A 17,774-nucleotide genomic window follows, 5' to 3' on the forward strand; every position below is an offset into this window, starting at 1 on the left:
GCTCTGTTCCTCACTTCATAAGCATAGGTGAGCCTCGAGCATGCATGCTCCACCTCTGCTCCCCTTTCCTCTGGTGAGGCCACAAGGAAATTATTGGAAGCTTCTGCTTCCATTTTAGATTAATTGCAGGGCAGTTTTGTATGTCATTCCAACACTAAACTGTGATTAATCTTAACTATGGTTAATGAAAACAAGCCAACTTCATAAACTGTAGTTTGAAGTTGGCTTGTTTCCACTAGCCAGTTGAGTTTAACTGCAGTCCGTCCAGGTTTGGGTATCATAGCAAACTGTGGCTATCCTATAATGGCAGTGAACGCTTCTGAACTCGCCACACTGGAGGGGGAGAGCAGAGCATGCCTTGTCTATCACAGGTAAACTAATTCTCTGCAGACCATGGGCATTCCCTACGAGTATCACTTCTCTCTTGTTTGGATCCAGTTTTAGTTTATTCACCCTGATGCACTTGACCAGAGCTTCCAGGCACTCCATCAGGACAGAGATGGCAGCTCCTGGATCCTCAGTCAAAAAGAAAAATAGCCCTGATCTTAGCTCACACAACAGTTTCCATGAGGCAGACACACTGTTTTTCAGTGATTGCTCTCTGTGTCCTATAGAATATAAAGAATTGAACCATTCCATAAACAATGGAATCCCTTACACTTGTCAAATGTTCAAAATGGCTCAAAAGAATAGTGTGGTCCATACTATCAAAAACAGCTGAGAGATCCAGCCAAGATCAGGAGAGAGGTATTCCCTTTGTTGATCTCCAGGTAAAGGTCATTCGTTGAAGCTGCAAAGGCCTTCACCTTCCCGCAATCAGTCTGGAAGCTAGATTGAAATGATTTGAGGTCTGCAAGGTTATTGTCCTGCCACATTAATTAATGTTAATGGATTAATTCTGGAAAAACAAAAGATTCACCAGAATCAGTTGGGAGAGTTTCTTTTAAATTCTGTTGAATCAGTTAGAATGTTGTCATGAAAAGAAATGACTTTATAGTACCTGGGCTGAGTATACCACACTATTGTTTATAACAAAGCAAATTTCAATCTTAATCCTGGAATTAACTGCCTCAGCTGATTAATATGTTATGATAAATATCAGAAACTGGTGAACATTGACATTTACCAGTAATTCTTAACATTTTAGAAGGGCAGTGGAAAACATTAGGCAATATCAATAATTTATCAGTAAATCTCAAAGCCCAAGTTCCATTCCCATTTCCTTCTTCCTAGAAAAGGTGAGACACGTGTTAGCATGGGTATGGATGTTGAAAACAAAGCTGTATTACACAATCGTTCACTAGTTAATTACAAGAATTGCCAAACATCCTCAATAAATGATCTGATTTCTCCCTCATTTCCATAATTTATCAGTAAACATTAGCAGAGAACAGGCTGGAAAATGTTCAGATATATTATGGAATTGTAACGTAAATTCTTTTTTTGTTTTTCTTTCTCCTCCTCCTGCCTCCATGCCAGGATGCTTGGCGTGGCTTGTATATCTTGTTGGAACTGTTGTAGGAGGTAGATTAACATATACCAGTACTGACGAGCATGATGCCATGGATGGTGAATTATCGTGTCGGTAAGTGTGTGTCTTTACAATCATAGAAATTGAAACGTATGTTTTATGAGTGAAAACTAATGTAGATAAAATTAAAATATCTTATTTTTTGGATGAATCACTTTAAAAATTAGCTTGGTACAGCAGGACATTTTTTTGGGAGGTGTGAGCGAGTCTGGAGGCAAAGGCACCTCAAAACCTCCTTGGTCCATTGACTCCATCAGAGACACAGCAGCTAGAAATATGCTTTAACTCAAAAGTTTAATAAGAAAGACTCTCCTAGTTACAACACTGATAGTCTTCAAACAGAACGTAAACCAATTGGGGAATTGCTCATTCATTAGGCGAATTCTCTCCACCTTCACCTATGGCAGGGACCGACCCCGGGCAGATAAATAATCCCCCCACAGTTTGGCTCTGCCAAATGCATCACCCACAGCTGCTAAATCTGTCTCTGCTGTTGCATCCCAGTACCTTTCCTGGGGAAAATGCTGACTCCTGCAGTCTTGAGCAGGAAAGTCTAGTGCAGCCTTTTTGGAGCTTGCTCTTATAGGGGCAATGGAGGAAGGGGGGTAGACCTCTCCTCTCCCCAATAGATTAGGCAGCCCCTGAGGAGCGGAGTTTGGCATTTCTCAGGTAAAACGCTATTCCTAGCTCCTGGCTTGCATCTCTCTCCCCTGCTGTCGGGGGTCTTTGTTTGTCTCCACGTCTCCTCTCCACCTCCTCCCTCTCTATTGCTTTCTCCTGCTTTTTTTCAAGTGTCTGCCCACCCCCCCTTATTTTATTTGTTTTATTTATTTATTTCATTTCTATACCGCCCAATAGCCGAAGCTCTCTGGGCGGTTCACAAAACCCTTCACCCTCTCCCTCTTCCAGGTGAATCTTATCACAGGAATTAGCACAAGCCTTGAGCATGTGCAGGCTGGTGTTGCTATTCCTTTGCGCTGCTGCTGCTCGCTGCGGCCCCGGCACAGCCGCTCTCCTTGAGCCCAGCATTTGGAAGGGGGAGGGGCACCCTGGCAATGCTGTGATGGGACTGCAGTATTCTGGGTAAGACATGGCAACCCCTCTGATTCCTCACATATCCCCCGGCCCAAGAGGGGGTTGCCATCTTGCCCATTGTGCCATGGGCCATGACAGGGGAAAAAAAATCCACATTAACATGATGCCGACCATACCTGTATTGTACTGTGAAGGCATAAGGTTGCAATGCTAAATACCAGCAGGTCAAACGGGGACTGTCATCTTTCATGCGATTTAGCCACTTTAAGGAGGCATGGTCAGTTACTAGTGTAAAGGAGTTACCCCAGAGAAAGTGATGGAGTGTTAACACTGCCCATTTGACCGCTAGAGCCTCCCTTTTAATGGTAGAGTATTTTTTCTCATGGGGATTCAGTTTTCAACATAGATACAATATAGGATGTTTGTTATCACCCTTGCCTTGTGCCAACACAGCCCCTAAACCAATGCATGAGGCATCTGTTTGTAAAACAAATGGCTGGGAAAAATCGGGAGACCTAAGGACTGGTGATTCAAGCAGATGAGCCTTCAGGTCCTGAAAGGCTAGTTCTGCTTCTTGTGACCACTTTGGCTGATGAGGTCGATTCTTTTTAGTCAAATCCTTCAAGCGGGCCACTCTAGATGAAAAATGGGGAACGATCCTCCAATAATAACTCGTCAAGCCAAGAAATTGTTGTACTTCCCTCTTACTCCTGGGTCTAGGCCATTTACTAAGGGCCTCAATTTTCTCTAGCACAATGCAAGCTTCCCTGACTACATGTTCCAGATAGTGGACTTCTTTACAGGCTATCCAACAGTTTTGCCCGTTGGCTGTTAGGCCCACCTGTCTTAGTGCCAACAGGACCTGGGATAAATGGGTAAGATGCTCCTCCCAGGTTTGACTGAACACTATTATATCATCAATGTGTTACGCAGCACAATAGCATAAGTGTCCCAACACCTTATCCAAGAGTCGCTGGAAGGTGGTGCCCACCCTGTGTAATCCAAATCGCATGTAGTTGAATTGAAACAGCCCTAGGGGAGTAGGGAAAGCAGTCTTTGGAGGAGGGTGTCAATGGTATTTGCCAGTACCCTTTGGTAAGATCCAAGGTAGACAGAAAGGCAGCCTGTCCTCATAATTTTAACAATCATCCACTCGAGGCATGGGATATGCGTCAAATTTAGAAACAGAATTAACTTTTTGGAAATCAGGTTTGGGAACTAACACAGGTTGGCACCACCAAGGGCTGATTGACTCTCCTATTACCCCCAGCTGGAGCATATTTTTGACCTCTTCTGTCACCACTTGTTTTACCTTATGAGGGTATGGGTGTGCGGGGACCCACACTATAGTCCTGGGTTGTGCCTCAATGTGATGGGACAGTACTTGAGTTGTTGTTGTTGTTCAGTCGTTCAGTCGTGTCCGACTCTTTGTGACCCCATGGACCATAGCACGCCAGGCCTTCCTGTCCTGCGCTCTCTCCCGGAGCGTGCTCAAGTTCATATTCATTGCATCGGTGATGCTTTCTAGCCATCTCATCCTCTGCCGTCCCCTTCTCCTTTTGCCTTCAGTCTTTCCCAGCATCAGGGTCTTTTCCAGAGAGTTTTCTCTTCGCATTAGGTGGCCAAAATATTTGAGCTTCAGCTTCAGGATCTGTCCTTCCAATGAGCACTCAGGGTTGATTTCCTTTAGGATGGACTGATTTGACCTCCTTGCAGTCCAGGGGACTCGTAAGAGTCTTCTCCAGCACCACAGTTCGAAAGCATCAATTCTTCGGCGCTCAGCCTTCCTTATAGTCCAGCTCTCACAGCCATACATTACTACTGGGAAAACCATAGCTTTGATTAGGCGGACCTTTGTCGGCAAGGTGATGTCTCTGCTTCTTACTATGCTGTCTAGGTTTGCCATAGCTTTCCTCCCAAGGAGCAAGCATCTTTTAATTTCATGGCTACAGTCACCGTCTGCGGTGATCTTGGAGCCCAAGAAAATAAAATCTGTCACTGCTTCCATTTCTTCCCCTTCTATATGCCAGGAAGTGATGGGGCCAGATGCCATGATCTTAGCTTTTTTTAATGTTGAGTTTCAAACCAGCTTTTGCACTCTCCACTTTCACCCTCAACAAGAGGCTCTTTAGATCCTCTTCGCTTTCTGCCATTAGGGTGGTATCGTCTGCATATCGGAGGTTGTTGATAATTCTCCCAGCAATCTTAATTCCGACCTGTGATTCATCCAACCCGGTGTTTCTCATGATGTACTCTGCATATAAGTTAAATAAGCAGGGCGACAATATGCAGCCTTGTCGTACTCCTTTCCCAATTTTGAACCAATCGGTTGTTCCATGTCTGGTTCTTACTATTGCTTCTTGACCCTCGTACAGGTTTCTCAGGAGACAGGTAAGGTGGTCTGGTACTCCCATCACTTTAAGAATTTGCCACAGTTTGTTGTGATCCACACAATCAAAGGCTTTAGCGTAGTCAATGAAGCAGAAATAGACGTTTTTCTGGAATTCTCTTGCTTTCTCCATGATCCAGCGAATGCTGGCGATTTGATCTCTAGTTCCTCTGCCTCTTCGAAACCCATCTTGTACTTCTGGTAGTTCTCGGTTCGCATACTGCTGAAGCCTAGCTTGTGGGATTTTGAGCATAACCTTGCTGGCATGTGAAATGAGCGCAGTTGTGCGGTAGTTTGAACACTCTTTGGCGTTGCCCTTCTTTGGAATTGGAATGTAAACTGACCTTTTCCAGTCTTGTGGCCACTGTTGAGTGTTCCAAATTTGTTGGCATATTGAGCGCAGCACTTTAACAGCATCATCTTTTAGGATTTTAAATAGCTCAGCTGGAATACTGTCATCTCCGCTAGCTTTGTTGTTACTAATGCTTCCTAAGGCCCACTTGACTTCACTCTCTAGGATGTCCGGCTCAAGTTCAGTGACTGCACTATCATGGCTATCAGGGACATTAAGTTCTTTCCTGTATAGTTCTTCTGTGTATTCTTTCCACCTCTTCTTAATCTCATCTGCTTCTGTTGAGTCCCTGCCTTCTTTGTCCTTTATCATGCCCATCTTTGCACAAAACGTTCCCTAGAGATCTCTGATTTTCTTGAAAAGATCTCTAGTCTTTCCCATTCTATTGTTTTCCTCAATTTCTTTGCATTGTTCATTTAAGAAGGCCTTCTAGTCTCTCCTTGCTATTCTCTGGAACTCTGCATTCAGTTGGGTATATCTTCCCCTTTCTCCCTTGCTTTTCGCTTCCCTTCTTTCGTGAGCTACTTGTAAAGCCTCATCAGACAGCCACTTTGCTTTCTTGCATTTCTTTTTCTTTGGGATGGATTTCGTTGCTGCCTCCTGAACAATGTTACGGGCCTCCGTCCATAGTTCCTCAGGCACTCTGTCTATCAGGTCTAATCCCTGAAATCTATTCCTCACCTCCACTGTACATTCATAAGGGATATGATTGAGGTCATACCTGAATGGTTTAGTGGTTTTCCCTACGGTCTTCAATTTAAGCCGAAATTTTGCAAGAAGCAGCTCATGATCTGAGCCACAGTCAGCTCCAGGTCTTGTTTTTTCTGACTGTATAGAGCTTCTCCATCTTTGGCTGCAAAGGACATAATCAATCTGATTCCAATATTGACCATCTGGTGATGTCCATGTGTAGAGTCTCCTCTTGTGCTGTTGGAAAAGCGTGTTTGCTATGATCAGCGTGTTCTCTTGGCAAAACTCTACTAGCTTTTGTCCTGCTTCATTTTGTACACCAAGGCCATGCCTGCCTGTTATCCCGGTGATTTCTTGACTTCCTACTTTAGCATTCCAGTCCCCTATGATGAAGAGGACATCTTTTTTTGGTGTTAGTTCTAGAAGGTGTTGTAGGTCTTCATAGAACTGATCAACCTCAGCTTCTTCGGCCTCAGTGGTTGGGGCATAGACTTGAATTACTGTGATGTTGAATGGTTTGCCTTGGATTCGTACTGAGATCATTCTGTCATTTTTGAGATTGTACCCCAGTACTGCTTTTCCCACCCTTTTGTTGACTATGAGTGCTACTCCATTTCTTCTAAGGGATTCTTGCCCACAGTAGTAGATATGATGGTCACTTGAATTAAATTCGCCCATGCCTGTCCATTTTAGTTTGCTGATTCCCAAGATGTCGATGTTCAGTCTTGCCATCTCATGTTTGACCACCTCCAGCTTACCTTGATCCAGGTTCTTAAACAATATTGTTCTTTACAGCATCGGATTTTCTTTTACCACCAGACACATCCACAGCTGAGTGTCCTTTCGGCTTTGGCCCAACTGCTTCACTCTTTCTGGCGCTACTTGGAAATGCACTCTGCTCTTCCCCAGTAGTATATTGGACACCTTCCGACCTGAGGGGCTCATCTTCCAGCATCATCTCTTTTAGCCTTGTGATACGTTCCATGGGGTTTTCTTGGCAAGAATACTGGAGTGGGTTGCCATTTCCTTCTCCAGTGGACCACATTTTGTCAGAACTCTCTGCCATGACCTGTCCGTCTTGGGTGGCCCTGCACGGCATAGCTTATGGCTTCACTGAGTTACGCAAGCCCCTTCGCCACATCAAGGCAGTGATCCATGAAGGGGAATACTTGAGTGCACCCTGTTAATTCTGAAAAAAATACCTAAAAAACCCTCTTCTAATTGTCTTACCTGTTCTACCTGTGGGGTTGACAAATGAGGTCTTAGTGACAAAGTGCGGTTGGTGTGTGCTACCCTTGATTAGGGCCCCATCCATTCTTCAGCACATTCAGCAGTTCGGTAGAATTCCTTTTGTTGGTCAAACATATTTCATAATCTACAGGCCCAACCCGATGCACCACTTCATAAGGTCCTTGTCATTGGGCAAAGAGTTTACCACTACCTGTTGGAAGGAGTAAAACACCCTCTGCTCTGGCTTGAACTCCCGGAGCCGCCCCTTTCAATAATAATAGCAGGCCTGTTCTTGTTGAGCTTGATGGAGGTGGGTGGTAGCTCTCTGGGATATATCTCTTAAGGTGTTGCCTCATCTCCAGAACATATTGTAGAGTAGATCTGGATCCTGGAGGGCTCGTTTCCCACCCTCCTTTCACTAAGTCTAGGATGCCCTGTGGGTGATGCCCATACAGGAGCTCAAAAGGGGAAAATCCCATTGAAGTGTGGGCACTTCTCGGACTTTGAACATCAGGGGTCTGAGCAATAGGTGCCATTGGCGTGGATAAGCAGCTACCCTTTTTTTAAAAACATCTTAAGTGTTTTGTTGAAGCTCTACACCAAGCCATTAGTCTGTGTGTGGTAAACAGAGGTGTGGAGAGGGTTAATCTTCCACACTTGCCTAAGCACCAGACTCATAAAATTTGTCCTTTGATCTGTTAGGACTTCCTTAGGAAAACCCACCCTTGAAAAAATTAGTAATAATTCATGTGCTAGCACCCTAACTGTGGTTGACTGTAAGGGAATGACTTCTGGGTATCTTGTGGCATAGTTGATTACAACTAAGATGTACATATGCACTTTGGATGTTGGTTCAAGGGGCCCCACTATATCTATGCCTATCTGTTCAAATGGCTCTGACATAATGGGAAGGGGGATCAAAGGTCCCATTGGACCCCCCTGGCCTTGTGCCTTTTGGCAGTCCAGGCATGATACACAATACCTACAGACTTGTTTGTATATAGAACCAATAGAACCTTCGAGTTAGCCTTTCTATAGTTCTGTCAACAGCTAAATGACGAGATGCTGGTATATCGTGTGACAACCTCATTAACGTGGGCCTTAATGGCTCGGGCACCACTAACTGTCTTAGCTCAGGGCTGTTTTCCCTAGAAGGGACTACTTGGTACAATCTGTCACCATCAAGTTCAAAATATGGCCCCAGTCCTTTAGGAGTAGCTTCCCCTGCTGCAGGCTGAGCTTATGCTAATGCAGGCGCCAGGGTAGAATTGTTTTGTTGGAGTAGGGCCAACTGGGACCTGGAATGTCTTCCAAAAAACCTGCTCCCAACCCTTCTCCTGCCGGAACAGGTGCAGGGGAAATTTGTTCCACTAATTTCTCAAGCCAATCTCTTCTGATCACCAGACCATAGGCTAGGCTGGGAACATCCCCCACCCTAAGCAGGTGGGTGTGTCCATCCACCTCTGTCTTGGCCCACCTAGTAGTATAGGATTTCACATCCCCATGTATGCAACAGATCATAAAGATCTCACTGAGTGGGGCTCCTCTATTCTTCTATGTTCAGCTACAGCCTGTATCTAGCAACCCCTCGACGGCTCTCCCACCTACCCAAGCAGGTACTATCCATGCGCATTTAGGTTGGGGACTCACCTGAGCCGTATACCAAGCATCTATGTAGGCATATTCCATGAGGGGACAGTCCCACTTGACATGCCCCTCCTTCCCACAGGTGAAACAGACTATGGAGCTTTTCTTCCTTTCCTGCTTTCAGGGCATGTTGCTAGCCGAGGCACTCCTCAGCCTGTGGTAGTGGGAGTTCCATTGGCCCCGGTTGTTAGGGCAGACTTCTCATTATTAGGGTGAGTTGTATATGTCTCTCTGCCAGTGCTGAGAAAGGGCCTTCTCAGTTGCAGCACCCAAACTGTGGACATTCCCGGAAGGCTAATAGATCCTTTTTCTGTTATTTTTGGCACTCGGCAAGGCATATCTTATTCCGATGCACCTTTTGTATTGGTTAATTTGTCCTCCCTTGTTGTTGTGTGTACTGTACTGTTGGTGCTGTTGCCTGGTTTTGTTTTTGGTTTTAAGAATATAAGAAGAGCCCTGCTGGATCAGACCAAAGGCCTATCTAGTCCAGCATTCTGTTCCCACAGTGGCCTACCAGATGCCTCTTGGAGGCCCACAAGCAGAACAGTGGCACAATATCACCCTCCTGCTTGTGTTGTCCAGCAACTGGTATTCAGTGGTGGAAGATAGCATTATCTTCTATGAATTTGTCTAATCCCCTTTTATAGCCTTCTAATATGGTGGCCATCACCACATCATCTGGTAACGAATATCCAGAGCTTAACTATGTGCTGGGTGATAAAGGACCTCATTTTTTCTGTCCGGACTCTCCCACCGTTCAGGTTCATTGGATGATCTCAGGTCCTAGTATTATGAGAGAGGCAGAAGAACATTTCCCATTTTCTTGATACCATGAATAATTTTATTTAATTTTATTTTGATGTACTCAAACTTTTTTATTTTTATATGTTCATTAGTTTTTTTTAAATTGTATTTGTTTAAATTGCTTTGTTACATGCCTCTTCGGAGGGGACCCTGTGCTTGGCAGAAGCTAATAGAGTCCCCCCCACCCCACCTAACAGGATAGGAGAGTTTAAAATGTGGCTTTTCTTTTCAGCCACAGAAACCACTGTATGCCACCATCAAACACAGCTCTGGTTCTGCTGCGCACATTCATATTGCTGCTTTAGATTGTGATCCATATGCAGATTTAAACAGGTGGATGGATAGAGTTTACATGAGGAGGAACCCTGGTACACACACTAAATTATATGTTTATGTAAATGATATAAATTCGTACTGCTCATTTAAAATAGCAAAAATAAAAACTGAACAGAATGTTAGCTTCTAAACATTACTTTGTATAATATAACTAGTACTTTTTAAAACTCCTTTGATTTAAGAAGGCCTTTTTTGTTGTTCTTAAACTGTATGTGGGTAGGCAGTTGTAGCTTTTAAGAAAGCGGGGCTGTTCACACACAACACTAAGCCACCATGGATTAATCTCCCCGTGGGGCTGTAGTGGAATGCATCGGCTGCAATTTTGAATATGCAAGCGGTGGTGGCATCATGCGTGTAGCTTGCCGTGTCATGCAAACCTAGCGGTGTGGGTTGCTTGACGGGGTAGACAACTCTCAAATAATCATTGCTTGTTTAGGGTTATTTGCGGGTTGTCTACCCACTCAAACAACCCATGGCACCAGGCTCTCACAACATGGCAAGCAGGGGCACCTGCAGGTGCAAAAAGGGCACCTATGGGTGTCTGACAGGAGAGCCCCATGGCTAAATCAAGCCATGGTGGGCTGTCATGTCATGTGAACAGGGTTAGTGTGGGAATAAAGTATGTTTAGCTACTTTAATTACTGGTGCAAAAGGACCAACCATCTATCTGTCTATCTATTTGCCCTTCAGTAAGAGAAATTCTGCATCAGAGAATTTGATATTCTACACCAACTTTTAAAAAGTTATACTACTGATGGTAATAACGTTTTCAGAACATCCAGAGAGCTTCATGTACATTATCTTATTATCACAAAAGTACTCTAAAGTTGGTCAGTATTATTATCCCCATATTGCAAATTAAAGGAGGGGGTGAGGCCAAGATTAGATTCAAACCAGTGATGTCCTGATTTTGAATTCAGTCTCTTAGCCTCTGTGCCAGCCTTCCCCAATCTGGTGCCCTCCAGATGTGTTGGGTTCAATTCCCATCACCTCCAACCTTCAGGGCCAATGGCCATCCTTGTGGGGGTCATGGGAGTTGTAGTCCAACATATCTGGAAGGCTCCAGGTTGGGGAAGGCTGTTGTACCCTATACCAGATTTTAATACAATAAAAATGGTTGGATCAGGGATCTGTTCTCCGTGGGCCCACAGAACCAGGGCTAACAGAAAGTGTCCACTTCCTTTAGCTGAGTCGCACACACCTAAATCTGGATCCAACCCAACTTGTGTAGTGGCAAGTGGAGTGATAATGGTGCGTTGTTACAGGAAAAGATTGGAAGTCATGAGGGAGTCATGCACTACTTAAAAGCTTCACCACCAGAATGCTGTGATGTTTAGCAACCACTGCTTCCATGTTTTCAAATTTATTTATTTATTTATTTATTTATTTCATTTCTATACCGCCCAATAGCCGAAGCTCTCTCTTACAAAAGATCACAATTACAAAATCTCTTTGTAATTGTGAAGGCAAAAGATTGCCTTTTAAGAAGCAATAACTTAAGTTGCCATGTTCTACCAACTTCATTGCAACGTTCTGACATGCATGGCAGCTTTGGTTGTACTCATGGAAGCAAGCACACTAGGTGATCTATACACGGATCCTAGCATCGAAGGGCCTGAATGCCTTGCAAGGAATGGCATCAATAGCAAGTGTGTCATTTTATAGAGGTATTGGTGAAATAGAGGCCTAGTTGCTAGTATAGCAGGTTTGCAGACGTTCTTAATGCCTTATCTAGCATCTAAAAATTGGTAGCCCTATGGCTGGCTGGGAACAGGTAGCACCCCTATTTGTTTTACAGTGATACTCGTACCCTAGTCAGCACTTCAGTTTCTTCTGTGTTGTGTAAATCCTTTGTTGTATTTCTCTTTTCCCTCTTGGACCGTTGTTCTTGGCTTTGTTGGCTTCTATACTTTGATCATTATCTACTTTCTAAAATTGCACAGTAACAGTCAGATCTGCCCCTCTCAGCTGCTGGCCAAGCAGATTTGTAGGGGAATGGTGTTTATTCATTGAGCTGCAACAAAAACTGAACCAAGTTATACTTGGTTATATAAACATTATAAACGATTTGTACTAATTTAAAATAAAAATAAAAATGGAACAGAGGACATCTAGGTCCTAAATATTTTGTAATTCAGGTCCTGATACTTTGTAGATCTAATATAATTAGAACTTTTAAAACTTATTTGATTTAAGATAGCCTTTTAAGAGCATGTGAAGAAAGTATGCTTAGCTATTTTAATGGCTGATGCATCTCTGAATTTGCCAGAATATACTTTTCCCCCCTTAAAGTCAGGGGTAAAAAACATCTTATAGACTTTCACTTATTTCAGAGTCTTTCAGCTAATTTCTTTGATGGATGCCCAGTTACCACGCTGTAGCAACGAGAAAGTGGAACTTGCAATACTCTGGTTTTTGGACCAGTTCCGTAAAACATATGTAGGAGATCAACTCCAGCGCACCTCAAAGGTAGGTGTTTTCCCTAAGCTACTTGTACAACATTATTTTAAATAGAGAAGCTGATGTATTTGTCAATGGGCAGTATCCAATGCTGCCTGTGTATTAGCAGAACCCACTGCTAATGCAACGGGAAGCTAGTGGATCCTGCAGGAATTGGAAATGAGCAAAACAGTCATTTCCAGAACAGGGCAAGTCAATGGAGCTTGCAGAAGGGCGCACCGCTGACCTGCCCCGATCTGGAAATGAGCATTTCTGCTCATTTCCAGGATTACTGTTGGAAGTGCTAGTTTCTGTTGTGCAAGCAGCAGCCCCCGTGAGCACAGTGGGACCAGTGGGAGTGCAGCAGGAGTATTGGATATCCCCCATTAAATGTGATGTAGAGCAGATTAAAAATGTTAATCCTGATTCAGAGCTCAGTGGAGGGAGATGACCTGGATGAATAATCTACTTAGTTCACTGAAAGGAATGGAGAAGCTGTTTGGATGAAGGACCTCTATGTACACAGTTAAACGGCTGACAGATTGCCGAACTGGTATGACTAGTCTGTGGATGAGTGTGCTGGAGGGATATTTATCTATTTGTTGGCATCTTTTGTGTATCTGCAGTCAGATTCATTTCAATGTGCTGTATGCAAGGACTTCATATTTTCAACAGTTGTATTCATTAAACAGTTTGAGATTACACTGCATTTTGTCTTCTATATCAAGCATTTAACAGGGTTTGCTCTACTGTATTATATTTCACAGCTGGGTATGCAAGATTTATTCTTTTAATAGTTCTGTCCTTTTGACAGTTACTCATTTATGCAATTTCTACTGTATTTCTCACAATACTTGGCTTTTTTTTGCATTTAAATAGAGAGGGGGGAAAAGTAAGATGCATTATTTACGGGAAAAGTCATTAATTCACCCTAACTTTAGGGGACACACATAATATAGATGTTATAAAGAGCTCATCAGATGATACTGAGAAGACTGAAAGAATTTTGTTTGAGCTCCAAGCAAATATTTAGCAAGATGGCAGTGATAAAAGGTTTTGTTTTTAATATATGTAGTACAGTAATCATGCTCTCTGGTAAGTCAAGATTTTTATTGTCCCGTTTGAATCTATACCATATTTTTAGAGGTATTTATTTTTTTACTCTTTCTAGCAACAAAAATCAGAGTTGTGTACTTTGTGGATGTCTCCTCTTACCTCCCTATCCCTGATTCTGATTTCAGTTGCTGTAATCATGTTTTAGGTTTGAAATGTTAAAGTAATAAACTATATCCTCTTCTTTGTGTAAAGCTTCCTTACTTGAAGACTAGCTGTAATCAGCGTTCCGACCTTGTCTAGCTTGCAGTTTGTTCCCCACTAACTCGTTTATTTCTGTCATTTCCTTTTGACTGCTTGTGCTATCACTTGATATAAACAGACTGATAGTTGATATTGTTGAACACTTTAGGTTTTAACAGTTGCAAGGAAACTGTCATGTAATGAATTTCCACAGTAGTCTGACAAACCCTTGGCTTCCCACTCTATGTTAAGTCTCCAACCTTGCTTTCCCAGGTCTTGCTGGCCCTGCTACCACATCTTCTATTTATATTTATTTAAAATTATATTTTGGTCACTTTTAAGGTCAATCTCAAAGTGCTGTACAGGATAAAAGACATACAAAAATATATAAATAAGCAATAAATATTCAATGAAATACTATAAAACACTATAAAAATGAATTAGATCAATAAAGCCTGCAGTCCACAAATTATGGGAAAGCCAGTGAAAACAGGTGAGTCTTCAGAGCCTTCCTGAAGACCTGGAAAGAAGGGGACTGACAAACCCCTGATGAAACCTGTTTTCAGAGGTGCAGGGCCACCACTGAGAAGGCCCTCTCACTTGTACTCACCAGCCTAACCACCCTTGGTGGTGGGCAAGTGAGAGGGGCCTCTGTTGATGACCTCACATTTTGGGTACGTCGGTACATGATAAGGGTCCAATTTGGGCCCAAACCATTTAAGGACTTAAAGGTTAAAACTGGTACTTTAAGTTGGGCTCAGAAACACTTTTAACTGGACATATGATAAGTCAATTAAAATGAATACTCTGAAAGCAAAGGCAAAGCGGCACGCTTTTCAAGTGCCAGGGTGTGTGTGTTGTGTTGTTGCTGAGAAAAATGCTCTCTTGCAGTAGGTAACTAATATGCATTAGTTTTTTAGTTCATTATTATCTTTCTGAATGAACAATTTGAAGAGTGTGCCTAGAAAGAAAAATGATTTAGGCTGCAATCCTATGCACTCTTACCTGGGACTAAGTCCCAGTGAACTCAGTGGGCCTTACTTCTGAGCAGACATGCATAGGATTGCACTGTTGGTGATTTAACTGCTGCAGTAAAGATACTGTAGATTGTGTATGAGATTATTTCAATCCATTGTATTGTTTTAAGATTATTCAGCAGTAACTGTTCTGGTAAGTATGGTGTGTAGTTCATCTACCTGTCTCCTCCGCATATGTCTAAAATAACACGATGCTCATAACTTGAATTCATTAATGGCAAATTCCTTCCCTCGTCTAAATTACATGATAGTGAAGGATTTTCTGTGGTTTCTATCCCTGTTGCTTTGCAGGTGGATTCAGTCCCTGTAAAATTTGATTCCCTCTCCCCATGAGTTTGATTTAAAATACGTGTATGTAAAGGCAGGATTTGCTATGGTCCATGGGGTCACGAAGAATCGGACACGACTTAACGACTGAACAACAACAAAAGTCTGGATTAAGGCCACAGTTAAAGGTTATGCTTTTTTCCTTAAAGTGGCAGACGTCTTTCTGGCATGTTGTTATATGTGACTGACTTCCATTAGCTTCAGTGGAGGCTTCTTTTAATCACCGTACATGTGTGTTCGGGGGTGGGGCGGGATTTCAGGAAGCAAAAGACTTGGGGGAAAGCTTTATTCCTCCCCTTCCAGTGCATGTTCGTCTCAAGTAAAAAAGCAAGAGAGAGAGGTCAGCTACACACTTACATAATTAACATAATATGCACCAGTGTTGGATTCTTTACACACAGCTGAATTCAGCATGAATCTTAGTGTGAAATGAATGTAAGCATTTGTTTTGTGAATCTACTCTGAGAGTATGATAATTCATATCTGGCAGCCCACAGGAATGGGAGTGAACAAAAAGAAAACTCAGGTCCTTTCTGGGGTATGTTGGGACTCTGAATATTCTGAGTTTAATTTTTGTTTTAAGGTATAAATAAAATAACCTTGTGGCTTAGGTGCCCGCTTGTGTCTAAAACATTTTTTTTAAATGAAGACTTTGGTTTTTCCCCTGCTGTAGCAGCAGATGGCATTATATCCCTACAGTAAATCCTCTGCTATATATTGCCCACATAGACATGCTCTTATTGATTAGAAGGATTCATGTTTGGAAATAGAAATGCGGAGAGATGTAAAAATGGATCTAGTTAAGATGACAACCATTTATATGGTCATTGAAGGTATTAACTTAACTGAAAGGTCCATTTATACACTTGATAAAGGATAATCAGCAATGTTGAGACACTGTTAGGAGTTTTTTTTAAAGTTAACTTTGACAGATTTTGTTATATGCCTATCTTTAGCAATAGATGATAATTACTAAACTTTTATCTCTGTTAACTGAAGAAGCCATCGTGTCATCATGATTGCCATAACATAGCAAACTATTTATTAGGGTTACTGCAAATCTGGAGGGTTTGGCAAAGGTCCAACTCTGCATAATTGCTGCCAGAAATACTGAAATATCCTATATTGGTAATACCTGGTTGTGCAAAAGGCCAAGTTGCAAGCATTTGGTTAACTATGTAATGTCAGGCGTTCATTGTTTTACATGGCTGTGCTCAGATATTTAGATGGAAAACTGTGATACTGTTGTGCTAGAGAAAGTACACTCTGTGCACTTATTTCTACAGGTAGCTCTTTCATCTGTTAACCTGTATTTTCTGCTATGCGAATTATATACATTGATTAAAAAGTTTATTTAATGTGGTTATTTCATTCTGTTGAGGAAATATAAGCAGTAGGGAACTTTCAGAAGCCCTAGTGGGAAATGTCTCCCTCTGTTCTATGTATTACACATTTGTATTGTTATGGTTTTTAATGATATTTATGAGATTGCATTTCAGCATAATGTGCTCCCCAAGTACCTCTTGGTGAAAAAGAGAAGGAAGGAATCAAAAATATTCCATTGACTGTGGATTTTTTTCTCACTTCAGGGCACTGGGTTTATCCTTCCATTTACTTGCCCTCTACTTTATGTGGGGAATAAATGACCTTGTGGGGATGGTGAAGAAATATATTTCTAGAAGAATAACAGTGGAGAGAAAATATTTACATTTGTCCTTCATAGTTAGAGGACTTTGAAGCATTGATGATATGCAGCTATAGGCAGTTTCAGTATTTCCCAGATTAGTTTAGTCTGTAACTATACCACCATGCTACTATGTTAAAGCTAGAATAATGTTTCTTCCGCTGGTGTTGTGTACTGCTTTATATATGGCTAGCCTTACTATAAAGCCAGGAAGGTTTCATAGGTTGTGGTAGACCATATTTTAATTGAGGCTAAGACATAATTAACTGCTAATTAAGATGCATTGGTGTCCAGCTGCAGGAGACTGAGTTTATAGCTTCTGAACCATGCAAAGTACTGAGGATCCAAACATTCTTCTAAAATAGTGGTTATGTTGATCTCCAGTGCTGATGCCGCTCCCGCTAATAAGGCTTCAACAGCCTGTTGTTTCAGCTTTCCTAGCCACAATTACTGACGATACCTGTGATATGATATGTGACATAGTGGTGGTATGACCTCTGCTGCTCAAGTATGATGTTATATAGTTGGAAAGAGCCAAAAGATCATCGAGTAACCCCCCAAATCAGGACATGCTGTAGTCCCTCCGCTATGCCATTCTGACTACAATGTGCTACAAACGAAGAGCAGGTACATTGTGAGAGGTGTTAGCTTTCTGCACTGCTGCACCACTGCTGGGCAATATCTTGATCTCTTTTTTTTGGTAGAAAATGGAAAACAAAAAAGAGTTAAGTTACCATGCTGCATGACTACTCAATACTCCAGGAGATCATACAGATTTTGGAGATGTGTGTATCCAGTTACGGAGACTTGATTTTGCCTTGTATACAGGAACTGAAATTGTTTGAAGAGCTGGGGAATGGTGATTGGTGGCGCAACACTGTTGGTTTGAATACTATATGTGCCTGTAGCTGAGTTTAGGTAGTAATACTTTTAATTTGGAAGGCATACCCTGATAGAGAGAACCCCCAGTCCACATT

The 17,774-nt window shown here is 42.3% G+C and overlaps 1 protein-coding gene across 1 annotated transcript in view; it reads left to right on the forward strand.

The window, feature by feature from the left end:
• Positions 1-17,774, forward strand: part of RANBP17 (RAN binding protein 17) — a 271,515-nt gene that overhangs the window by 50,572 nt on the left and 203,169 nt on the right. Inside the window, exons 13-14 of the mRNA XM_084825522.1 lie at positions 1,480-1,585; positions 12,348-12,483. Coding sequence (XP_084681648.1) covers positions 1,480-1,585; positions 12,348-12,483 — 242 coding nt within the window. The remainder of the gene's footprint in view (positions 1-1,479; positions 1,586-12,347; positions 12,484-17,774) is intronic.

Source organism: Heloderma suspectum, chromosome 1, assembly GCF_057233095.1.
Source record: "Heloderma suspectum isolate Gila_16-S chromosome 1, 16-S_ref, whole genome shotgun sequence".
NCBI lineage: Eukaryota > Metazoa > Chordata > Lepidosauria > Squamata > Helodermatidae > Heloderma > Heloderma suspectum.